Source organism: Egretta garzetta, unplaced genomic scaffold (genome assembly GCF_000687185.1).
Source record: "Egretta garzetta isolate BGI_Z169 unplaced genomic scaffold, ASM68718v1 scaffold91, whole genome shotgun sequence".
Taxonomy (NCBI): domain Eukaryota; kingdom Metazoa; phylum Chordata; class Aves; order Pelecaniformes; family Ardeidae; genus Egretta; species Egretta garzetta.
The window spans coordinates 1,119,238-1,146,386 of record NW_009258661.1 but is presented as its reverse complement, the minus strand read 5'-3'; the positions used below and the strand labels follow the sequence as shown (position 1 = coordinate 1,146,386).

General features: G+C 42.4%; 1 protein-coding gene across 1 annotated transcript in view; it reads right to left on the bottom strand.

Annotated features, from left to right (window-relative positions):
- The window catches only part of MAGI1 (membrane associated guanylate kinase, WW and PDZ domain containing 1), a gene marked incomplete at its 3' end in the record, with an annotated part of 229,816 nt that extends 211,707 nt beyond the window's left edge, over positions 1-18,109 (bottom strand). The window contains 1 exon segment of the mRNA XM_035903797.1: positions 17,983-18,109. Coding sequence (XP_035759690.1) covers positions 17,983-18,109 — 127 coding nt within the window.
- Positions 18,110-27,149: the final 9,040 nt, after the last annotated feature.

Here is a 27,149-nt window from a genome sequence, read left to right as displayed (position 1 = left end):
ACTTTAAGCCTAGTATCAAGTCAGGCAGATGATGCCCACCATTAAATGTTTAACTCTCGGCAGAGGAGAAAGCAAGCTATGGTGCTTTTTGAAAATCGAGACCAATATTACGCCCAGCAGAAGGAGCACAGGGGCAGAAGCGAGTGCTTTAGAGAAATCCCACACTTTGCTTCTGGAAAACTATTTGCAAAACAAATTATGTTTTTCCCTGCTTGCATTCAGCATGAGCAAAGATAGCAGGACAGGGCTTGACACACCAGTCAAGCTGAATTGGCAGCGAGAGGTTCAGGTCTTGCCTTCCATCCCTCCTGATTGCATGGAAATGCAGCGTTAGATCAAAGTTTTCAGCCCATGCTCCATGTAGCCCCACAGTACGGAAGAAAACTAGCTCGCTGCTACTGAGCTCCTTTGCTGTGCAGGATCTATATTTCCACTCAAAAACTTTTAGGCATCCATAAATCAAGAGAGATTGGAAGAAAAAAAAAATAAATCCCTGAATTAGACCAATCCTCTAGTGTTTGTTAATTTAACTTCCAATTTCTCAGCCACTAGCCTAAGTCAGAGACTGCCATCAAAAACACCATTTCATTTATCTGTGTCTTGCTTCAGATTTTCTTAATGTACTTAACTACAATCTCTCACACACAGAGTGTGGTTTGGATAAATCCTGTAATCTAATCAATCAGCTAATTCCACTGCAAGCCAAAAGGGGGGGGTGAGGGAAGGCAAATCCTAAAAAACTTTTCATTACATATTTCTCTCAAAAATAAATCACCATCTAATGGATTGCTAAATTCATGCACAAGTAAATTACCAGCAGATAATTAAGAATTAATAGCCTTCTGCGATCAGAGGTTGCTATTCATAATGAGCTGAATGAGAGATTATGAAAGAAGGCTTTTTCTACAAAATAAATTGAAATACAAATGCTTCTACACCACACTGTGTGTGAAAAACTAATAAAGAATATCAGAAATGAAATCACATTTACTCATTCTCTCCATGGCATATGAGAATTTTAAGTAAACTTTAGCCTTATTTCCATATTTGTTTGCACTGCAACATGACAACCTTGTTGTTGTTAGCCTCAGCCACAAACACTGAGTGAATCTCTAATGCCAAAGAATGGCTTCAGTGGTTTCTCATTATAATTCTGCTATCTCAGATATCCAAGATAAGTTTGTACATGGAAAAAAGTGTAAAGCCTACCCATGCACACCATACAAAATCCCGTCTAATAGGTTTAAAGATAAACGTGTAGATACACACAAACATACAGCATAGCTAGTGCCATTTCATATGAAAAAGATAACAAAGCAGCTTGCTAATGCACTTTTAAAGGTAGTTGTGCCAGGGTACCTCCGCGGGCCAGGATCACACGTCCAAGACCTTCACACCAGACAGCTACACTGGTACCCAGGCAGCTGCTCTACATCAGCAAATAGCGGTAACACTGCCAACACCTCTAGGAACTGCTTTTGCTCATACAGGTTGAAGTATGTTTTTTTTTTTACCATCTCAACAAGTTACAGCCTCTTGGAAAATGCAAAATAAATCATCTCGGCTTCAGCAATGTCTCTTTTGCAACAGCCTGGCACTGCCCCATACAGGCAGTTACAGGCTCTGACCTGGAGATCAGCAACTCCTTAAGAAGCACCAGTTTCATCCTCTGCGGACATGTGAACACAGCCTAAGGGTGGAAACACCAACCAGCCCCAGCTGATCTGGACAGTGCGGCTGCCAAAAGCATCGGTCCCTTTCCTTGTCCCCTCCAGCTTCCTGCGGTCCTTCCCTGCCTCAGCCCTTGCATCTGCACAGGGATGGCAAAGCAGTGGTGCAAAAGACAACAGCAATAAACCAGAGAGATTCATTCTCAGTCAGATCAGGAAACCAGACCCATTTTCTCTGTGGCCAAAAGACAGGCAGGACTACCCCTTTTAGAACCACGTTCAAACGCAGCAGCACAGACATGCTTTCTGCTGTTCTCTCATCAATGTTATCTAATACAAGACTGATCTAAAACAGCCTTGAAGAAACTTTCAGACACTATGGTATTATATTGATTTACAATATACAGCACTGCTCTCAGAAACAGGCTCATTCTTTTCTCCATAAGGCTGCAAGTCAGAAAATATTAACTTGCATTTACAAAAGACAGAGCATAGATCTTTAATGCTGTGTTTTACCCTGCTAAGGCTTCAGACTTGTGACCCTTCAGACAAAGATCAGGAAACAAGAAGAGAAGTTGAAAATATGAGCTTTAAGAAATAGGATTTTTTTTTTTTTTTACTCATGATTTTAGTGGAAGACCATCAATATTGGATGAACTCTTTTAGATGTACTGCGCCCAGAGCCACTGAATACCAAATGCTACAGTAGCTACGCTTCAAAGAGAATATTCTGTCATAAGCTGAGTTTTAGCAAGGCCAGCTCTTAATCAGACTGCTGCCAAGAGTCTTGCCAAAAAAATAGGTCCATGAAGGTGATGTTTCGTTATTTCATGACAAATACTGCTAACTCCACAAGACAACATTCATAAGGCAAAAATACACGATAGCATTAAATGCCATAAGGCACAGCAAAGACAAAAGCAGTAACAATCACGGGGCGGGGGGGGGGGGGGGAAATTAGTCATTTGGTGTTGCCAGTAGTAAGGGATGGGTTTTATCCATAATTTGGCATTCCTCTTGGAAGATGCTTGGCATGGGGCTGTGGACAGCCCAGCAGCATAGCTTACGAAGCTGTGTGTTGGTATCCACTGGACCATAAGCTTGTAGAGAAGTAGGAGACAGCATGCAGCACAGACAGCAATGCTGTCTCAATTCAGAAATTAGACCCAGAACCAGACTTAGAAAGGCAATTTTTATTAATACACCACTACAAAACTTGCTATCCTACAAAATTTTTTTGCGGCAGCAGCAGAAGGAATTTCAAAAAAATTTCCCTTTTCTGTGTAATCTGAGATTTCTGGTTCCTACCCTTGTAAAATAGGCTTATGTGTGCATCAATGCACTGCTGCATTGGTAAATCAGCCTTAAAGGAAACTGTCTCCAAACAAAGAACAGCAAAGAGAAAACACTACCCAGCCGCAGTAAGCACAAAGCACACTCAGCCCGCCCGGGCCCACCGAGACGTTAAGGGCATTGAGAAAAAGACGTGTACTTCCCTGGACCTTTTTGTTCACCTCTACTTATTTACCTGAAATGGATTACTTTATTGATCCACTTTAGGAATGGTTCTTTAAATCACTATTTAAATCACAGAAATTAAGATTTCCTATGTCTCTCCAATTTATCTCCAGTCCAGAGGACAGCATGGTTACCTGCAGCCCACCGCACTGACCAACCAGACCAGCAGACTCATAGCTTGCCCTGGAAGTTTTCTCATTTCTTCTATAGCAAACGGCTGGAGATGCTCTTCCACATGAAAATTATTTTCTAAGAAACTCAGTTGGTCCAAACAGCTTCACTATTCTTCCTGTAAATTCATGTCTCCTGCTCTTGCCTAGTTAGATGAAGCAATCGATCGTTTGCATCCTCCTTCCCATCCATCTCCCACTACAGCACAACAAAACTGTCATATAAGATTTATTGCCATAAAATTATAAGAGCAATTTTAATCAATGCTTACTATGGAAATATTAAAAGTGCAGTTCCACTTTTGCCTTTTCTTTTGCTTGGTGGTCCAGTGAGCAGCGTGTAGGAGCGGACCTCTGCAGAGCAGGCTTCTACTAAAGTCTAGGTAGAAAACATCCACAGCCTAGCCCTTATCCACTAAGCAAGTCACCTTGTCATAGAAGGAGGATCAGGTTGGTCAGGCAGGGCCTGTCTTTCATGAACACATGCTGGCTGGGCCTGATAACCTAGCTGTCCTGTACGGGCTACATGATGGCACTCGACATGATCTGCTCCATAACCCTCCATTTTGTGACCACTGTGCCCAAGACAGCCTCTGACCGTCGCATCACCCACGAGTCCTTTTCTGTTCGCAAACAACAGGTCCATCGGGGAGTCTTCCCCAGTTGGCTCCCTCACCACCTGCGTCAGGAAGGTCTCTTCCACACACTCCAGGAACCTCCCAGACCATTTCCTCTCCTCTGTATTGCATTTCCAGCAGACATCTGGTAAATTGAAGTCCCCCATGAGAACAAGGGCTAGCAACTATGAGACTTCTCCCAGCTGCTTATAGAATATTTCATCTGCTTCTCCATCCTGGTTGGGTGGTCTATAACAGAATCCCACCATATCTGCCTTGATGGCCTTCCCCCCAGTTCTTACCCATAAACACTAAACCTTATCATCACAAAGCTTTCTTAAGAACATATCTCATGCTGGTATCACGCCCTCCATCCCGATGCCTTAAACACATAGATCCCTCACTGGGAGTGCACACATCGTACTGGTGAGATGGAAGGTCACCAGTCACGAGCATGCAGCCAAATGTACAACAGTGGAAATGTGGAAATTTAAGGGATGAAACCACAGTATCAATTAAGAGTGTCTTGAGACCTTTAAAAAAAACGTGTCATGTGAATTTAACTTCTTCAATTTTCCAGAGTATAAAGTAAAAGATCAGCTGTATTTCCAAGCCATGCCAGTATGTTTCTCATGAGGTCACCATACGACATAAGCAGTAAGGCTCCTGGAGTTCCTTATAAGTTGTTTCTATGAATCCACCTCCAGAACAAAAAGTCAATATACAGCTGGTTTTCTGCCCACTGCACCCCTCATCACTCATTTGATATTTACTTTATTTTTAATTAAAAAGACATATAGTTCCTTAAAGGGCACTAAAACAGAGCGACTGTTTAGAAAAATCAATATAGGCAGGGTTGTGGCTCCCTATAGAAAGCTTAATTGTTGACAGCAGATCTGCAGCAAAACAGACAAGAGTATGAAGAGATCCCCAGTGCTTCAGCACAACCCACTCCAGGCACCCCAGCAATAACTGTGCTGAGTTGCACCGTTTCCAGCAGCCTTTACGCCAGCCCCGTAAGCTCTCCCATTGAAAAGCCCAGACCGAGGAAGTTATGAGAGTTTGGTGGTCACTGTACAGCAATAAGAGACTGAAACACTACTGTAAGAAGCTGGAAAAGTGAAGAACTGCATTGATTATAAACCTGTCTGGCCAGGACCTCCAGTTGGCGATGGAGAGAGTAAGGAGGAGGCAAGCAACAAGCAAACATCACTCTTAGCAGCCCTTTTAAGTGGGCTCCTCTGAAGAGTTCAACAGTGCCTTCTTACTGGGAATGAAAATTTGGCTTGTTCAGGGGAAGAAGAATGGCTAATAAAGTCCCTGTTATTCATGATACAGATGCAAGAGAGACACTTATTTTGCTGGAATGGCTAGATCAATCTATTTGGCTCAACATAAAGCTTTCACTCCTAAATGAAGACAACTTTAGGGTTGGTTTTTGGTATCTGACTTCAAGGAAAACATGTAGCTAAGCCTCAAAATTCAGTGCAAGGGTATTCACTGCTTGCTGCTTCATATTTAGACTCAAAGCAAGTTCCTCAGATTTGCTAACCTCAACAGATGGCTGACACCTCATCTAGCGTACGGTGTGGTTCAATAGCTGGCCTGGGTGGAAGGAGCAGTGCAATTGCAATATGTCTGGACTACACACATTCCCTACTTCTCGCTCCTTTGGACAGCTCTCATTAATTGGCAGTGATTAACTATTATGGCTGGCATGAACACAGTATTGCTACAGTACCCTCCATCCCTCCAAAAATCAAGACAGCATGTTTTTGAACTTGTAGAACAAACTAAGACATTTTAAAATTAACCTGATTGCCAGAGATTGGATAATCCAACATTTCTCCTCTAGAACCCCTATCTTCAGTTACCCTATCTTTAGTTATTTAGTTTCTGCGATTAACAGAGGTAAAAATGCATCCAGTCAGTAGAACTTGGAAAACACTTGCAAATAAGCTGAATCACAATAGAATACATCTGACTCCATCGGCAATTTGTTCTCAGGGCTGTGATAAATAACAAGACCCTGAATTTTGTCTAGCTACTCACATTGAAAGGAGTAACACTATATTTATTTTGGTGTTTTCCTCATTCACCTAGATATTGAAAAAAGTCTGACATAACTGCAATGCGAGGATAACACTGAATTTCAAACACTTGGCATTGACCCAAGAAATGAGTGAGACTTGGAGAAAAAAAACATTTAATTTTAACCCAAATGTCTCCCTTCTGGAATCAAAAGTGATTCTAACTGTATTTCCCTGGCTTATTAATTACACAGTTAACTATACACGTACAAGTCTTCTCCCACATACATTTTGCATCCGAGTATGTCTTCAAACATCTGGATACAAATTATTATTTTTTTTTATTTTAATGAATTTCAAATGTTGGAAGGGATGTTCTGATTTCACATGCCTGCACTGGATTTATGCCTTGAAAAATGACTGGTTGGAAAGGAAATAAATGGTACATGCCACGAACATGGTAGATACACCCTTCCAACCAAGTACTGTCTACAGTTAAGTACCAGCTTCTCAGCACTGAAGATGAGTCTCTGGAGATTATGCACATATCCAAAGGCACAAAAATATGTGCAACAGGGCTGCATCATAATAGGTATTCTGACTCTACTGAACTATTTTAAATGACATAGCAAAATTAAATTTCATCACAACTCACTCGATCAATCAAGTGGAAACAGCAATACTTTTAATGTTTGCAAAAGCCATCACCAGACTGCAAGCAAAATGTCTTAGCATTTGCCTTGCCTACATAAAGAGATTTTTTTTTAAACTGCAAATATAGAAAGCCTTTATATGAAATACCCAAAATATTTATCTCCTAAGACAGTATAAAACTTGTTTCTAGCAATTGCTGACCCCAATAAGAAAGGCCTTCAAAGAATGCTAACAACTCAAGACGGTCTACTGAAATACTGAAGAAATGAAGTCAATTTTTCCAGACATGTAAAATAAGATTAACTGCCTCGCTGAGAAATGTTCACATAGGAAACAGTAATGAGATACAGCAGCAAATCCTGCTGCAATCATAATTACACGGGTCACAAGTGGAAAAGGATGACCGCCAGCACACAGCAAGTGCAGTAGCCTTGGAAGGACTATAAGCAATGGCCAAGGTAAGTCCTTAAAGCACAACCCAACCTACTTACCTAGATGAGACACAAAACCAATGTGTTGGTCCCCACAATGGACCATGAAGGCCACCGCGACTGCTGGTACATGCTCTATCCAGCTGCCACCCCCAACCCGTGAGAAGGGCATCCCTTCTGCACGCAGCATAAGGCATTAGGGAGAGGTACAAGTGTTGGCTGGATAATTGCATTGATGGTAAGTATCCAATAGAGTAAAGCTGTGGTTTTGCTCTGTTAATCCTGCACCCTGCATGGCGAGCATGGAGCCATCCATGCTGGGTACCACCGTAAGCATAGCCGGCAGAGGTGAGGAAAGCCACGAGGACATCACTCCTCTGATACCAGCTGGTCATACGCATGAGAGAAATTAAGGCTCAAGGAACTGTCACACTTGTACAGTGCCACATCCATATGCTTTATATAGTAATACACAGTGAAAGTAATAAAAATAAGGTATAATTAAAACAGGGGAGAGTCTAGTAAAAGTTTTTAAAGCACAAGGAGCTTGCACTGTTCCTTGCCAAACCAAACTCTTGAGGTCCATCTATTTTTTTCCCCCCTTCAAGCTGCCCTTCCTTTCACCTTGCCTTTTATGAGGCCCCATTTAGAAAGGTGATCCCTTTTTTGGAAAGAGACCTCTCCGTCTGAAATCTAAGTCGCTAAACATCTTTCCAAAAACAACACACTTTAAAATGTGTGCTTAATGTGTGGATTAAAGGGAGCTGGCCTGTGCTGCCAGCTCAAGGGGAAAATAAGAGCTCTGACTTAGCAGTTTAGAGCACATTAATGTAAAAGCCATGAGGAAATTTTTCGCTTGCACGCGTAGCCAGGACATCAACATAGGCATGGTTTGTGCTTTTTCACTTGCAGTTAGCAGGCTTGTGGCGAGTCAAATAGCCAGCTAAGACGTTACTTTACGTAGCTGGTCTTCAGTTCTGTTGCTGATCCTTTCTTTGGGTGGCTTCAAGCTGATGCCACCAAAAAAAAAAAAGAAAAAAAAAAAAAAAAACACCAAAAAAACACCGCCACCAAACTAACAAAAAAATATGACCAGTGCTTGGTAAAAAATTTAAACGTGCAGTCATCAAAGCGGCGGCATGCCTCCCCGGAGGGAAACTTCTATTCACACTAGAAGGGGAGAAAATCCTTACTGACCAAGAGCTATCCGACATTTCTTGCAGTCTTTAATCTGGTCAGCAAGCTGGGAAACCTGCTCTGATGCGCGTTTCATTTCCATTCACACGTGCTTTTATTGCAGAAAATCAAGTGGATTCAATGTTGACATTTAGAGCTAACACAGAAGATTTGCCCTTTTGAATTGTCTAAAAGTCATGGATAGGTCATTTTGGCTAAGTTGTCTGCGCCTAGGAGTTCTGCTTAAATTGCAAGTGACTGGGAAGTGTTACATCCAAAATATGGAAGAATCTTGCAGTGACATTCAGAGATCTGAATGTGAGACTGTGAATTAGCTGAACTCCTTAAACTGGCATCTCCTGAAATAGTGGACTCCTATCATTTACTTTCCTTCTGAACCACTGACTTGAGTGGCACTACACCTAATTTACTCACGTTTGAGTGAGAGGCAAACAGAGAACAGTTTTATAAGGCATTCTTAACTTGACTTTCAAGTTTCAGCCATTCATTCCTAGGATATGGCACAGTCATTATTTTCTTAAAGTCTATTATAATGACTACGTTGGCACAGCTCATCAAATAGCCCTGACCACAAGTCATGAAGATAGAAGAGACTCCAAATGTATTTGATTTCACTCGAATATGTGATTTCAAACTGCAGACACAGAATATACCCAGGCAATTACAGAACTGATAGAAAGTAACACTTGTGATTCCAGAGCATTAGACGGCAAGCCAAGATAGTCACATCTCCACATACTCATTTGAGGAACATCATGCTGAAGGCCACCATCTACAACAAATCCAGTCTCCTGAAATTGCAGGTACCATGAAATAAAGTATTTTGCCTGCAAAAGACCACAAAATATAACCTCCTCTCATTACTACTCACCACAGCAAAACCTCTAACAAATGTCACGCATTTAGTGGCACAGGGCTGGCCACAAACTGGTTAGTGGGCCAGATAAAGAACATAGAAAGGTCAAAGGCAGTGCCAGGATTGGGTTCCTACGATTTCAGGGAAGCTGAGTTAGTTAAATAACAAAATTGATTTTAAAGCTCCTAGAAAAGGCAGCTTTCACCACCTGCTATAAAAACATGCACAGGGTGGTCTCAATTCAGGGGGGGGAAAAAAATATCAAGAAGTGAGACAAGTTCTTCTTAAGTCTTAAAATATGCAAACTTAAGCTTATTCGTAATTCACTGCAGCCTTCTGAAAATCAAATATTTTCTATCATTTAATGCATATTCTTTTTCATGAGTTTGACTCACCAAAAATCTTACAGAAATCTTTCTCAACACTCCCTTGCACAGCATGTACGTGTTATGCAAAGCCCTGGTTTAACTACAGGCAGCCAAACTCTACCAGCGAGTGCCAAAAGCTGCACCGAACACCAATTGCTGTGCTATCTTCCATTACACAAACATACAACAAACAAAATAGGCCAAACAACAACAGTAATATCAATTTCTTGTCCCCAGTTTGGAAACCTGATCATAACTCTGGACACCTGAGCTCTCTTTTCTTTACTACCAAATGCTTGAACTTGTTGGACTCTCTTGGTATTTTTAATTTTAAGTTTTTATTGACTTAAGTGTTCCTTGCCAAGACTGAAAAAGACTTCTTATTTAAGCTTAGCATTTGAGACTGGTATGTGTTTCTTAGACTTATTTGACAGGCTAGAGCCAAACTGATATCAGTCTTCAGCCTTCTGGGAAACATGGACCTCTGGGGAGGATGAATGCTGCAAATCTGAAAGACTTTGTGCAACTATTAATACCGCATTTTGAAAGCCAAGAGAGTAAGCATCGTTAACTTGCCAGGACTCCAAATGCGTTGTAGTAACCTGAAAATGGGATCATAGCACTAATAAAATGGTGAGAACTCTTTTGATCGGCAAACACATGTGAGGCAACGATTCTGAAAAGAAAGGTATGCTTAAGTTTCTAAGTGATGATCCCTTTAAAATAAAAGTCAGTCATTTAAAATTAAGGCTCAAATATATTTCAGTAACCAGAGTGACACGATTTTGATTCTGCAGGGACAACACTGATGATGTTTTAATTAAGCCCTCTGCTAATCCTCAAGTCTTGAGTCTCAGTCTCTCTAATTCATTTGGAGAAGGGTGATGTATTTCAACAAGGAAAGTCATACACTAATTTTAGATACTGGTAGGGTTACATAGCTTTAATTTTTGTTGAAAGCATGTTATATTTTTGCTGACTTATATTCAGTAATTTTAGTAAGGATTGTCACCGCATCCTGAGAAACACAGAAAAACAGGTTTTGCCAAGTATTTTTTTTCTCTTTGTTGCTGAAAAAGCAATGGAATTACAAAGTTGCTATTAGAAATTTGGCAGCTACAACCCCTGCCAGCTTTCCTTGGCTGCAATATAGTTAGCATCCCTCAAACAGCTTGCAAGAACCTGTCTAAGTCCAGAGAACAACTCCTCTGAGTGAGATGATTTTCCACAACGACAACGACTGTTTCATGCCTATGAAGTCAATTTGGCCAAGCCACCTCCCTGAAATGTAACTTAACTGAGCAGAGGAAAAATATCCTCAGATATTCTGTATTAAACACAGAGGGAAATTATATTTAACCTTGTCTGGCCACCCTTGGATATAAAGATCACTTGTTTAAGAGTCACAGTCAGTGATGCCCAAACATCCCCCATACGGAAGAGCTGCGTTGAGGGCTGGGAAGCATATGACTTTATGTGGCTGATTATCTTTCATTAAAGAAGTGTGTGCATTGGGAATGAGAGAGAAAGGTACAGCCAGAGACAGGGCAACCACAGAAAAGAAAAAGAACCACCAGCAATCTCTTTGCGTACTTTCTTTTCATCTCTTGCTCAAACATGCCATTTACTGAGACTCTCGCACACCTCCTAGAATCATAGAATCGCTTTGGTTGGAAAAGACCCTTAAGATCATCAAGTCCAACCTTTAACCTAACCCTGCCATCCCACCACTAAACCATGTCCCTAAGCACCTCATCTATCCTTCTTTTAAATACCTCCAGGGATGGGGACTCGACCACCTCCCTGGGCAGCCCATTCCAGAGCCTGACGACCCTTTCTGTGAAGAAGTTTTTCCTAATGTCTAGCCTAAACCTGCCCTGGTGCAACTTCAGACCATTCCCCCTCATCCTATCGTCCGTTACCAGGGAGAAGAGGCCGACCCGCACCTCACTACGGCCTCCTTTCAGGTAGTTGTAGTTGCATAGTCATGCACCCGGAGCTGCAGGAAGGCTGATTTTCCTCCTGTGGGGGGCTTTAGAAAACCACACAACACGGAGAAACACTAACACACAGCAATTTCTGCGAACAAGTTTTATCATCCATGTTGCCCCTCCAGCAGTCAAAGAGGAAACTCTCTTTCCAACAAAGGTTTTGCAACTTCGACTACGTGTACCCACACCTCAAAATCAAATCATCAACATCAGACACGAAGCTTTACATCCCATCACCACAGAAGCAAGGTATGCTCGAGCCTTCCTGCTGTACCGCCTGCGGCTGCATATCGAGGATGATTTGGAGGAGAGGCAGACGTGTTGCAGATCTCCTGGGGGAGGCAGGAGTCTGAAGGTGAGCTTAGCACTACCAGAGAAGGATCGTTTCTGGGGCTGGTGAGACCCTCACGGAGGCAGGATCAAACTGCAGGTAGGGAGGCTTCTGCTGGTGTCTGGGTGCTGGCCAAGGAGCCTGAGGGCAAAGGCGATGAGAGATGAAGGAGGGAGACAGAAAAACTGGGATAACGTAGGACATCACCAATGATGAATTGGGGATGCGGTTTTACTGGAAGCTTGGAGAAAGACCCCTGTGATCCACACACACAATCCCATAAGCTGTACTGATAAAGCATCACTCTGAGCACCCTCCGAACACCCCTCCCTTTTTTTTTTTTCCTTTTTCTTCTGGGAAAAAAAAAAAAACCACAAACCCACACCAAAACACAAACCAAAACTTTGATACACAGTTAAATTTCAAGCAAATAGCGTTGTTTCAGAGCTCCAAATGGTAGGGTGTGTTAGGAATTTAGCTTCTGCCCCCTCGCCAGAGCTGTCAGAGCCCTCCCCATCTGACAGCCTCTGCTCAAACTAAGCGGGACAAGCTGATCAAATTGAAGCAGGGAGGAAGAAGCAGGTCCGAGGAACAGACCGACCTGTAGCACTCCTTGTTCAGCAGCTTTTACACAAAATACTCCTGGATCAAGCTACACTGCTAAGCTGTAGATGGTGGGCATTAAATTCAGCCACGTCTCGTAGCAGTCACAAGCAACTACTGTGCAAAGTCAACAGCGTCGATAATTACTGCAGTGCATGAATTTCAAGACCTCTGCTGCATAATTTGGAGGTTACTGCTGCAGAGGAGGCACAACGTGTGCAAAAGAGAATTTTAGATACAATTTTAACAAAGCCAAATTTCAAGCCTGACAACTATTTCTTTTAACAGAAAATAAAATTGAATCCATACAAAACTTCAATGAGTTCATAAAAACCAATGCTTCTCTGACCTGGCATTTAAACCCAAAATATTATTTAGATGCATCACGTTAAACCACTGGCAGGAGAATCCATGTTCTATTTTACTGTGCATTATTACTATTTTTATCACAACTTTACCCATATAATGCAAAAATCTTCCAAAAACTCCAGCAGGGAGTCTAGTTCAGCTAATGTAAATACATGGCCAATTTGCCTTGTTTTTTCCCCCTAAATCCTTCAGGTTTATTGCTGCCTTTAGACCACTCCATCAAAACAGCTTGATGGCAGCTGATCTTCAGGCATCCATGATTTCTGTGTCTACTACTTTCTTACTGGCAGAACTTGCTGCTTGCTGTGACCACTGTGACTTCCACGGGTTACTCAACTCCTAGTTTAATGCAATATCGCCCTCTTATTTCTCTTTGCCTCTCCACTTTTGCACAGGCATCAAAGCTGCAGTCATCACCATGGAAACTAGCTAGAGAATTAAAAAAAAAAAAAAAAAAAGAAAGAGGGAAAAAAGAGAGGACATGCCTCATCCAAAGCTAGTACACTGCCACCCACAGGGTGCTCGCGTTAGAGAGCCTTGAAGTACAAAGCAACCCTGCTCAATGTAAGCACATAACCACTCATGGCAGCAGCCTGCATTCAGACCCAAATAGATGCATCTTCTGTGTCAATTATTCCCTCATCACAGGGCAGCGTTTGCTCCTCGTGCCAAGATCACGCCGGTGAAATCCAAGGTTGATCCACCCAGCCTCTCTTTGCTATCTTTACAACGTAAGAACCTTTTGTTTTCATGCACGTTTAATAAGCAACGTACTCAGGTGGGATGCATTGCTTCATCCCCTGCGATGGCTTATTCCCAGAGTGCAGACATGGGCATCCTGGGAAAACAGACCCATACAATTCCAGAGGGAGCTGCAGGGTTGGGTTTTATCAGGGATCAGGCCACGAACTTGCAGCTTCTTTCTATGAGGTATGGAACACCCACGAGGATTTGGGATTTCGGGGAGCTGGCTTTTCTCGATCCATAAAGCTTCGTTACTGGCCAATAGTAACTAATATCAGATTTTACTTTAGGAAGATCTCCATGGTGATCTGAGCCTGCTGACATCAGCTGGGTTTTTTTTGGTGTGGATGTAAGAACAAAAAAGACAGTTTAATTAAAGGGGAAAAGACCTCCAAAAATTGGACAAAGGATGGAAGAACTCATATACCTGCTGTAGTCCAGTTCAGTCCTCCAGGCAGAAGCAAAACACTCTGAAGAAGTCCCTCTCTGATGTAGCTTATGTCATTGAAGTTATTTAAAAAAATGTTGAGTATATGGCATGCTCTATAATTTACTGAAAGAATAAAGGAAATTAGCTGATGGGAAAACAAGCACAAACAAAATGTAAAAAAAACAAAAACAAAAAAAAACCCCAAAAAAACCCCAACAAAAAAACCCCCCACACCACAAACATAAATCCCTGAATCCAAAAGAATCACAGTAATTTTTACAGTGGTTTAAGAGAGATTTTTCAGACCTGCCTGCAGTATTATGGATCAGCTCTCTAGCACAAATCTTTAAAACGAGAAAGGGGAAAAAAAGGGAAAGGTATTCAGACCCAATTTGTTCTCTCTGCTATATGTTCCAACAACTTACAACTCAAAATACCTTTCTAATCAAGGAAACTGCTGAGATTTTCACAAATTCAGAAGGGCATTTTTTTTCATCTCATGTTGCTGAAAACGATTGGATGTTTGTTTCCTGCATGACTTTATTTTTTCCCCTCTCTCTTTTAATAGGTTTTACAAATACATCCACACACTTATTTCAAACTGACATTCCAGAAATGAATTAGATTTCGTATTTTTATCAGGCGCAAGCCAAACAAGAAAATAATTTAAAGTAGCAGGTAATTACACCAATGAAATATTTATGGAAACTGATTACACCAAAACACTCAGTTTTATCTCAGGATATTCGTGTTTTATATAACTGTGCAAAAAAGCAACCTTAGGAGTTATACAAAGTTATAGCTCACTCCTTTTACAAATGAGAACACAGGCAAAGGTGTCCAGAAGGCTCACCAAGTGCGAGCCACTGTTTGCAGTAACACTTACACTGGGGAGGTATAGCTATGAAAGAGCTGTCTTCACTGGTCTTGAGACAGCCCTGGAGAAATAGTAATATAGGAAGTCATCCCTTCTCCAGCGTCAGCAGAGCCCATGCTGTGATGGGTGATGCACCGAGGGCACTGGGGGTGTTCAGCCTGGAGAAGAGGAGGCTGAGGGGAGACCTTATCGCTCCCTACAGCTGCTTGACAGGAGGGGGGAGCTGGGGGGGGGTCGGTCTCTTTTCCCAAGTAACAAGCAAGAGAACAAGAAGAAATGGCCGGGGAGGTTTGGATTGGATATTAGGAAAAATTTCTTCACCGAAAGGGCTGTCAAGCACTGGAATGGGCTGCCCAGGCAAGGGGTCGAGTCCCCATCCCTGGAGGGATTGAAAGGACAGGCAGATGTGGCGCTTAGGGACATGGCTTAGTAGTAGACTTGGCGGTGCTTGGTTAACGGTTGGACTTGATGATCTTAAAGGTCTTCTCCAAGCGAAATGATTCTACGACAGAGGTGGAGCTGGTGCTGGGGCACTGCTGGATGATGTGATCGCTTGCTTTTCCCTGCCAGCCTGAGCACAGTCTTGTATTTGTTGGCCCTCTCTTACTCTGAGGCTAAACTCTGTGGGACACGCACAGCCTCTTCATTGCCTGTTTCTACTGAACCTGGACCCAGGAGAGCTGCCAGGCACTTCTGCAATACAAAAAATTATCGCCGAGTTTAGAGCCCAGCGTGCTTCAGCTCCCACGTAACTGCAAGCCCCCGGCCACCTTGTGAGCATCCTTCCTGAGGAGGAGAGAGGGAAAAAGGACTGGACAGACCTCACAGGAACAGCACTGGAAAGCCTCCCACCGCAACACAAGTTTTACTCTCAACACTGCCAGCTGAAATTAAGCAATAATTTAATCTGTGCACGTTAACTTCAGAGTGAGCAATACAGAAAAGGCTTCTCTATTGACACTTCTGTAATGGCTGGCATCTGCCTCCCCATTACTTCTAATCGTGAGGCAGTTATCTAGGTTGCTAGGTCATTCCAGAGCTCCCCAAAGTATTCAACAATATATTGGTAGATTAAAAAAGTTGTCCTTTGTGAGAATAAGTGCACTTCATGCCAGAAGGCAGGTCTTCAGGATGCTGAATGTTAGATTTTTGTGTCATTGTACCACTCCACTTCTGTAAATGTGTCAGCAAAGCTAGCGGGAAGAAGTTTCAGGTCCTTACAAAGGCTACATATTTATATATAGTGTGGATTTTTATATAGACTCTAAAAATGGAAAGCGACTCCCATATGGATCAACAAATAGTTATCTATAAACACAATATACAGGGGCTGGAGTGGAGTCATATTTAATTCATTCTAGACCTAAAGCCACCATTTATGTGACAAGTCACAGAACAGAAAAAGAGTTTTCATGCCAAATACAGCCCCTGCATTGGTGCCAAGGCCAAAAGTGCAAGAGCAAATGAAGAACTTGCAATTTGTCCCTTGGGGGCCTTTCACAAGAGCCTGCAAACAGCAGATGGGAAAACACCACTGCACCCAGGCACAGCCCCTGCGCCCTCCAGCAACCCCAACAACAACTCGGGTGCTGCTGGTTGCACTGCCAGGCTAACGCCACCCTTCCCGTGTGCATTGGGGGGGGGAGGCAGTGTCTCTGGCTTTGTCCCCTGATGCCCTTCTGCTCTGGCCTCCAGCAAGGGTCGCCTCAGACTACAGAGAAATTTTCCCAGCCATTGCCTCAGGATTTCTGAACTGTCTAAAGGGCCACATATTTGACAGCAACTACAGGGTTTCTTCTGAAAGCAAGATGCATAAGTCATTGGAGTGGACATGCACAGAATACAGGTTTGGAGGGTAGCACAGATATATTACTAACAAGAAGTGGGAAAGCTTTAAAAATACCAAGTGGCCTTACATGGAATCAGCAAATTGAAGGTTATGTGATTTCTGCCACCTTGATTTAGAGAAGAGAAATTGCCTTCTGAAGATCCCAGGGGAGAAAACTTCAGATAGAAGGAAAGATGATTAGTTCACATATTTGCCAGCTTTTCACTAAACAACAGTTGATGACAGCATTAGAGGTAGGAAGGAGCAAGAAATTAAGGGATAAGAAGCAGAGCAAAAGTCACCGGATAAACTCTGCATGGAAAAAGACAGAAAACTTGAAGTCAAATATATAAAGCGGTTTATCTTAGAGGCAAGGGCAAGAATGCCAGCTTTCTGTCTCACATTGTAATGGCTAGCTCTCCAAAGAAACATTGCATGTATGCCTGCCTGTGTTTTTCTGAATATTTCCTTAGCCAATATGGGGAACAAAGATAAGCACCCTTCCAAGCATCCTCTTCACTGTTGAGAGTCATTACATTTTCCCTCTGTAAGTATTGTGCAGATATATCAGGATGAAAATAAATATAAAAGATACAGTTATTCTAGAAGAGTACATGCAGTGAAAATTACACACACAGGGATTGGAGCAGTCTCTCGATTCTATAGACCGGCGTGGTTCTGGTAGCATCCCAGAAATACTGCTGGAACTAGTAACGTATCTAAATGCTGAAGTTAATTTTACGTACTCTTGCCATATAGAAGGTATTTTTCTAATTCAGATCAAATGAAAAGCGAGTTCCAAACTAGTGCAAAATGAATAATGAAGATATGGAAATCAAAGGATCTGAAACAGAATTTATACGTTACAAGTTTCAAGGAAGGACAGATGCCAGTACACACATTAAACACGGTGACACTTCCCTAGAGAATTATGATAATACTTCACCCTTAAATAACACACTCAAAGAGCTTCACAGACATTAACTAATTAATCTTCAATCCTCATGTGGCTGTAAAAATTATACAGTAGGGAAACAAGGTCAGATCTTCAGAGGAGATCAAGCTGAGATTAAACAGTCTGCCCCAAGGCAACAGACTGACGTGACAGCAGAGACAGGGTTACAGCTCCCACGACCAACAGCCACCCCACCACCAGGAAGCCTTCGGAGGAAGGCTGATGGCCCCAAATATCTCCAGCAGCTGTCCAAGCACAGCAAAAGGCTTAGGCAGGGTCAAGATGTCTCCCCATGCTCAAAGACAAACCCATAAATACGTCTCAAGGGACGGAACTTCCCTACCCCGCTGCGGCTCTGCAAACCGGCACGTGCTCCGGGTCCGTGGGAGGAGGCGGACCCCGAAGCAGTATTGCACCTTCGGGCTGGCACCAACCCAGGACTTCTTCCTCCTAGACCCAGACTGCTGCATGCCAGGTAACCATCACCACTTTAGCTTCAAATACCTGGGGGCACATTTTACAAACTACAGCCACAGCAGGGGATGCACTGGCACACTTGGTCTCCTGGGAATCAAGCAATTCCCAAACATGAAGAGCATGACTCCAAGCGCAACAGGAGATCAACCCACGCGTCCTGCAGCAAAACACTCCCTGTGCACGGGAAGGCCAAGTGGCAACAGCTCTGGTGAACCAAAACGGGCTGCAATGCTCACAGCAATGAAGTCAAACCTATCACCTATCTGAAGTGCCATACAAGCCATCAGTCAGACTGAAATTAAGCTTTCTCCTAATGAAGGCCACATGGAGAAGGGGCAGGGCAATAACAGCATTCCCCTCTGCAAAGTGCCCCGAAGGAGGCACTAGGGGTGATCCCAACCAACTGCCCTGCTCGGAGAGGCACTGCGATGGTTTCAAGTGCTTTCAGAGTAAGAAAGCTCTACAAACAGAATAGCTACAGCAAAATTTTGCTGCATGCTCTGAAAAAAAAATAATAAAATAATAAAACAAGGAGAGCGTGCTGGTGGCCTGGCCAGAGGACACTTTCTCCAAAAAACCCTCAAGTTCTGCCATTTATTGTGGCATTTGAATTGCTGCTGACAGAGAAGAGTTGTCACTTTTGCCTACAGCTGCGATGCCAAGAGGCATTGACTCTCGGCTTTTTCAGAAAGTGCTTTAGAGTACTTTGAAACTAGTAAGGCACTGTTTAAAAAGGTTCAGTTCTCACTGCAGCACTGTCAGAAGATTAATCAATTAAAAGCTTGGCTAGGGCCAGCAGCAGTGTGTCTGCCAATCCTGGGCTGCCTTTGTGCGAAGATCTGGGGTTTGCTTTTGCGAAGTAAACCTGCGTCTAAACTTCTAATTGTATTACAAAAAGGTAAGTGCTAGAAAACAGCTGGATCTCATAGCTCTAGCAGAAAGTTATTTAAAAAGCCAATGGCCTAAATGACACCTCTTTTTTTTTTTTTTTCCTCCTTTGGATACTGCGTTGGGAGGAGATGGGTAACAGGTTGCATTAGGCTGCACCAGTTCCAGCCCTTGTGCAGAGGTGCTATGCAAATGATCCAATAAACATGAAAATTTGTTTAGGAACTAAAAACAATAGCAATAATTCTGTGTTTCCTCAGCAAAAATAAAAAGTCTTAAAGAATTAAGGCCAGGAACAAAGACATTGGGTAGCTGTCATACCAGACATGGCCAATAGAACATGTTTCCACACACTGAATAATCTCAAGAATAAAAATGTTTCTCTCTGGTCTGAACAGCATCAAAGTCCAACAGTACGATACAACCAAATATCAACCACAGTACGATAAAATACCAATTTATAAAGAAAACAAAGAATAGGGATCAGAAAAAAGGCATTATTTTGACCAAAACAAACAAACAAAAAATATTTCAAATATTTTACTTGGAAATTGTACATTTCAACTAAGGCCTTGAAGTTCAGCAGAATGAGATGGAGATGACTTTTATTGTCCTTACGCTGTGGGTCAGTCAGGTTTGGGACTTTCCAAGAGTTGCAGCTTGCATGCACAAGCAGCACCTGGTCAGCAAAACAGCAGGGCTCTTCCTCTCGTTCCTCATTGCCCTACAGCAATCGTGATCTAGCCCGAGCTCCTGCGGGTCCGTGCGGGAACCCTTCTCAGTCAGACATGGCAATGCTGCTCCATGGGACCTGATGGGCCTCCCAGCAACCTTCCTTGCCCTGGCTGTGCAGAGCCGGGCAATTCCTCATGCAGCCAAAACAGGGGACAAGTCAGTGGAGGGGTCAGCCTGAGGATTAAAGCACCAGTTCTAACATGCAACTAAAACCGGCTGGAACAATGAGCCCAAATGGAGAGGAGGACACGTGATGGAAGGGGGGTGAGGGAGGCATTTTGCTGAAAATGAAACTGTGCCAGATGGGATAAAGAGGTGGTGCCTGGGCTTCGAGGTCTGGCTTGGCAAGAAAGGCTATGCTGGTTGGGAATGGGAGAGGAGAGAGGGAAGGGTCCCACCAACGGCAGCAGTGGAAAACTTAACTGAGAAAGGTGACTTGGTTGAAGATAAATATAGTCCACCAGTGCAGACGAGTGACTTTCTAGACAAAGATAGCAAGGAGCTGTGAGGAAGGGCATAGAGGCAGTAGGTTCTGCAAAGAAGAAAAAAGCACGCACACAAAGACGTAAACAAGATTTCATCGTGAAGGAACTGGCAGTTCCTCTGTCACTGGCATTTACGTTGCATTTCCTCCAGCCTTTATAAAACCTGGCTCCTCTAATTCATTCTAATTCCCTCTCTAATGATTCCACACGGCTCTTCCAGCGTGTGTGCGGGCAGTCCAGAAAGCAGGAGTTGGACAGTTTTTGACTGAAAGGAAATGTTTTAGGCACAGCTCAAAGCCTGTGGGAGTCAAGAGAAAGGGTTGAATTTGGCCTTTAAAAGAAACAGGATGCCAGGAGAGTCACATGAGTGCCTAAAACTTCTGTTTGAACAGAAGACGCATACGCCCGAGTTTGGTCTTGGCCACTAGCTGGAGCAGGCTGTTTTTAATTAATAGCAGGTGGTGGTTCACTCTTTTGGCAAGAGAGCAGACGTGAGTCAAAGTTTTAAGATATTAATGCAGTGTTTGCCTTTCTTAGTAAAAAACACAGTGTTTTGCAAACTGCTGTCTAGGACCACACCTGTAAAAACGCTGATGGGGACCTGGGCTCCAGGTAAAGCCCTACCAGCGGCGAAGGCTACCAGAATCCAGGGCTGTAGCAACAAGGGCATAAGCCAGTAGATCAAGGGAAGTGATTAATCCCCTTTACTCAGCACTTGTTAGGCCACAGCTGGAACGCTGCCTCCAGTTTTGGGGCCTCCTAATACAAGAAAGATGTTGATCAGCTTGAGTGAGCCCAGCTGAGACCACCAAGATGGGGCTGGAGCGTGCAAGCTGTGAGGAGAGGCTGAGTTACTTTAACCTGGAAAGGAGAAGGCTTAGGGGGGACCTACACCAGCCAACAAGTACCTAGGCATGGCTTACAGAGAATATAGCCGTGCTCTTCACTGAGGTATGTGGTGGGAGAATGTGATACAACAGTCTGGACGGGATATATTGGATATACTCACCCTGAATACAGTTAAGGATTGGAACAGGAGCCCAGAGAAGCTGAAGAATCTTTGTCCTTGGAGGTTTTCAAGACCCGACTAGACAAAGCCCTAAGCAACCTGGTCTAAATTCAGTGCTCTCCCAGCCTTGAGCAAGAGGTTGGACTATACAGTCTCCCAGAAATCTTTCCAACCCAAACATTTTGATGATATTCGTTGAAAGCACAAGTAGGACACAGTACACGTTTATACGGCAGTATGTTCCTAAAACACTGAATTACAATGCAATTGTTGAAAAAAAACCACCCAAAACAACTCAACACGGTAACCCACAACAGTACAGACCATAGCTACCAGAGCTCAGATCTTTTCTCACAAACTTTTGCAAAACAATAATCATCTTGGCAAAGACAACAGGCAAGAACTGTGTAAACCAGTGCTGTCTATTGAGTTTAAGAGACTTTGTGGCCAGCTTGGTATTCATCCAATAGATTTGCAGCTGTACACAAGTGTGATAAATAAACAAAATCAGGTGCCTTGTGCGAGCCACCTCAGATGCCATGACTTGCTCCACAGAAGAGCACAAAGCAATGAAAGAAAAGCCACTGTTAAAATAAGACTGATCTGAGAATAAATGAGATTAAGTTATTGACTGTGAAGAGTCTTACATTTTAAACAGAGATTACAGATTCTGCACTAGTCTTCCACTTGATTTAGATTTCCACTTCCGTCTGATTTAGGTTTTATCACTGCAAGAATAATATCATTCTGCCTTTCACATTAAGTAAGTTTTTTTTTTTTTTATAATGTTTCTCAACTAGATATCCTACACTTTAATTAAATTAAAATTGAAATAGCATCCTAAGAATATAGACCATTTAGTACCTGAGACACTAAGCATTCATTCTATTCCATAAAGAAATTAATTACGTGAGAGTCATTAAACAACTGTAATTCCTTACGGATTTAAATTAAGTTTTGAATTGGAAGAATAAAGTTCCCAGCTGATTTAAATTCTTTGAGATGGTAAAAATGAATTAATGATGTTAATATTCCATATGTCTGAAAATTGGTGCAGGAAATTAAAATCTGTGTTAAATCTAAAGGCAGCAGCATGGACGGAGACAGCAGAGTAACCTATTTCTATCCTATTTATTTTGTCATACTGAAGCCTGGAGTATTTTTGAATGAGTTGCAGTCCAAAGGTTCAAACTAGGTGCTGGTAAAATCAACGGCAGCCTTGGAACTGACTTCAAGTAGGTCAGGACTAGGATTCTCTGAATCACGTACTTTCTCCGTTTTCTGCAAGAAAAGCTCAGCTCTGTCTGGGAGAAATTTTTCCCAGCCTGATGAAAAGTGAGAATGATAAAAAGAGAACTATAAGGAATGATAAATACAGTATTTCAAAATTGGGCACCCAGCTGTTAATTATCATCATTGCCTCCACAATTTATGCATATTAAAATTATGCTGGCACTTCTCCTTCTGGGGAAATAGTTTGAAAGGTGATAGGCAAGAACAACCTCTACAGCACAGCACGTGGTTTGAAAACTCACACACTGCATCAATTGGGTAGGAGAGCCAATTTCCCAGATATATAAATCTGGGTTTAACTTCTGCAAGAAAAACACCCGCATCCATCCCCTTTATCATACTAAAGGGACATCTCTGTTGTCTCACAGCATCATGCAAGTAATCAAAACGAAGATGCAGGACAACTTCCAAACCAGCATAACCCCCATATAACCTTCTTTGCCCGGGTCCAGGGCTGTATTTTGGAACTAAATGGTAAAACACGAGCTCTGCTGAGGACATTGCTCTCCACTGTCAAAGCCAACCAAGTGCACAAGGTTCATTTTGGTTCCAGGAAAAAGACACTGATTAATTAAAATGCAAAGGCATCTTCCTGCCAAATATTTTCCAGCCTTATGTTCAGCTAAGAATAATTAAGGCTCGCCCATATCATCCAGGAGACTGGTAGCCATTCTCAACACGCCATCATCTATCACCCAACAAAAGTCCACGTTTGCCAAGGAACAGATTGCAACCAAGTAGACGGGCAGCACGTTAGTCAAGAGTTTTACTTGTGTCTAACTCTCACAGCTTCTGTGGGATAAAAGGCCAAGAGCTGCTCTCTTTACTACAGCCATGCCTGGTGAGCCTATAAACACTACAACCGATAGCTTCAAATAGTTGTTGTTCCTTGGCCTCAGCTGCTGTTCATTGTGTCCCCCCCTGCTGCCGAGAGGGAAGGGGTGATTTTCAGGACAGAATGCGCAAATGCAGCGGTAGGATGGGGACCCAAGTGCTGTCCGAGGCTCCTCCACACTCCCAGGTCGCACTGAGCCGTGGGAGCTTCTATCACACCAGCTTAAATCCCATTTGACTTCCATGAGACTAGCCAGGCTTTAAATTAAGCACATGCTCAAGGTGCTTTGCTGATGGAAATAAACACAACCATAGGATTAGAAAAGGAGTATTAAAAGAGGGGTGGGAGGGGCTGCACGAGTGTGGGCAGGAGCTCCCTTACAGGAGCCCACCGCAGCACCAGGGGCCCACACTGCAATTTTCGGGAAAACAGTGACCTCCTTCAAACAACTCTTTTGGCACTGAAAAACTAGGAGATGGAGTCATATTAGGATTAATGAGCTGAATTAGCGCTCTTGCACCTGTGCCTCCCTGTATCCATGGCAAAGACGGACACTAGTAGCTTTGCCTTTATGAAGTAACACTTGAGGGTTTCTTTGGTGTTTGTCTAAGCAAAATCGTTCCTCTCCTCGCCTTACCAAATAAACTACTTATGAGGGGAAAATGTCTCTCATTGTAAAAGCCTCCTGATAAAAAAAAAAAAAAAAAAAAAGCAAATCTCAAGCAGCTGTAATGAAGAGAATCAATTTTAGACTCCTGGTGGCTACCTTCCCGCAAAGCTTTATTATTTTTCATCAAGTACCTGCAAGAACCAGATCACGTTTCTAGCTTTCTGTTCCCCTCCTGTGTAATGAGGGAGAATCATGTATATTGCTTTCATTTAATTTACCCTAGAAATTCAGAGTTATTGATTGCAGTTGGTAGACTTCCTAGCTCTAAGAGACTGGAAGCAACGTTTTTATGCCTTTTGCATTGCTTACCACAGCGATGGACCAAAAAAAAAAAAAAAAAGTGGGGAGGGAGGGGGAGGAAAGGCAAAACAAAATTTTGAGGCAGGGGAAGAATATAGCATTGTGGAGATGAAATACTGGGCGGCAATACTTAAATATACAACACAACTAGAGCTATAGATTGCCTCTTACATTTATTTAAAGAACTGTCTATCTGTGAAGCTGATTACCTGAGAGATATCAGAAAGGTCTAGAGTATAGTCAGGCAAAATTAGTACACAAAATTCACTGAAAAAAGTGCAGGTCTATGGAAGGACTACAAACTATTCCCTAATTTGGATGGTGTTTAGTAAACAGTTTTGCAAAGAGAAGGAATAGAACAACAGAATTTGGAAGAAATGTTTTGTTTGGATATTTAAAAGCAATAATTTAATTCAGAAAGCCACCAAAACATTTCATTAAAAATGAAAAATCAAATGATGCGTTATGGCAAAATGATTCTTTTTCATTTTCATTGTGCTGAGAAAACCAGGAGGGGGGAAGATCTTCAATTAGCAGTAACCAGGAACTATTTTTCTTCTTTACTAATTTTCATTTTGGCCACTGAACCAAAGAAATGCAATAATTGGCATGGCACTAATCTGAGAGTATTTTTAGGCAGCCATATTCCAAATGAGGAAATCTCTAATCTGTTCAAGACTGCCCTACGTTTCCCCTCAGTAAGTGACAAATTCTGGTATTTGATAAATCTGAGGTCTAGGGTCATTCTGGCATTGAGAAGTCAATCCTTGTAAACCTGTCAGCCAACATGCCTCTTCACTGATCTTTGTGATGGTGTAAGAACACAATTGATAATTCAAGAACATTATTCAGAAGGTTTTCCTTTCCTCAGCAACCCTAGTGACAACCCCAAGCAATCAAAATGCATGCAACTAGCTCCAAAAAAAATAAAGGAAATGGGCTAAAGTACAGGATTCAGAAACAGATAGATTAAGCTGCCTGATGATTTCAGAGTTTTCCATAGTTCAGAAACTGCCTTCTTCCGAAGGAAACCAAGACGCTCATACGGTTATACAATTTCAGGATCCAAGCCTTCACATAAATGCTTCGAAGTTTAGCAACCAGGGAAACTCACAGCTTGCCTCTGATTCATGAAGGTAAGTTTAAAAATATTACAAGACAAAATTAGACTTAAAAAAAAAGAAGTTTCAAATTTTTAAATCAAACCTGCTGCGTTTAGTCCTGTTTTTCTGTTTTTAAAATGTGATAGGATGAACATTAAGAAGAAACCAGAATTAATCACAAACAAAACATTGATACAATGATATATGTACAAACAGAAACAACTGGCATCTTCATGGTTATTTTTCATGGGAAATTTTAGAATATTTTCAAGCCTAGTATATGGTTCTTTGTTTTCAAGATGCTACAGGAAGAAATATATTGCTTAGTCACTTCTTGCTGTTTGATGTCATCTATCAGAATAGGAATTTAATAAAAAGAAACAAACCACTGTAAATGCTTTTGCTATCACAAAGTTTTTTTGCTGGAAGTCATAAAACTCTGCATTGCATTGGCTTTTAACAGTAAATTTATAACCTAATACTTGCTTTGCACTAGAAGAATTGAAGCCTGGGTGTTGCTTTTGCTTGTGCAACCTGTGCCCATCATACCAGCGTAGTATCGACAGGGAAGCCAAGAGCTTACCCCTAAACAGAGTAATAGCACTTGGAATAAATAAAGCATATGCTTTGACAGGCATCTTAGCCCAACAGCAGTGCCTTCACTAAGCAGTTCAGCACTTTTCCTGCTTCTGCAACTTCTTCAAACTGGAAATTTAAAATGTCCATTCTGGGACAGCAGGCATGGAACCCTCTTGTCCAGCTGCAGTAGTGGTTCTCCAAGTGGTTTGAGAAATACCAGCATGATATAGGGTTGATCTCTCACCACCCCACCAGGACTTCTAGCTGTTCAGATATGGCAGGTCTCAGAGTTTGGCAAGAAATTTTGCCAAATTAATCTTTACTCTCAACTCCTCTTAAGAAGACACCTGATTGCCTATGCAAGTCGCAAATCAGGCTAGGACACATTCGCTGAGATCTCCCTCCTCACCTCTGCTGTCTTTTAAAAATTCTTCACCATGTTAAGAAGAGATGAAATACCTTACTTACAATCAGAGCTCCTAATTTTGCAGCCTAGAATACTTTGCATGATTTGGTAGCTTACAAATGAATGCACAGAGCCAGCATCTGTCAACTCCCTTAGGCAGCCTTCCTTAACAGAATGCAATTTCTTACCTGAAAAACATAAATAAGAAACATACATTTACATTTTATTCTGCATAACTTAATATCTTATTTAGTACCCCAAATCACACATGAAACCAATTCTTCCTATTAAGTATGCAAAGACGCTGCATCACTTGTGTAGAATGATTTTAAAATCAACAGTAGTTTCCAATTAAAACAGTTCAGATGTAAATATTTATACCAAATACAGAGACGTGATTAACGTTCTTACCAGATACAAGCTCACTGGAGTACAACGCTTTCCATAATTACCCCCCACTTACAGACTGAAGTCATTTGGTCCCCTCAGGCATCAGGAGAAAGGAGAGCTGTCGTGAGCAGCTCATGGGCTACCACCCAAACCACAACAGCCGCGCACCTCCTAAGGGTCCTCCTTCCCACAAGGAAAGCCCTTGGGGACATGAGCCACAGCATGGCACACATTCCTGGGAGCACCCTCCCCAGCTCTGGGGTTCCATGCACTGATCACAATGGTGAGACCCAGCCCTGGCAGGAGAGGACAGGTAGGAGAGGTGCACAGGCAAGTCTTA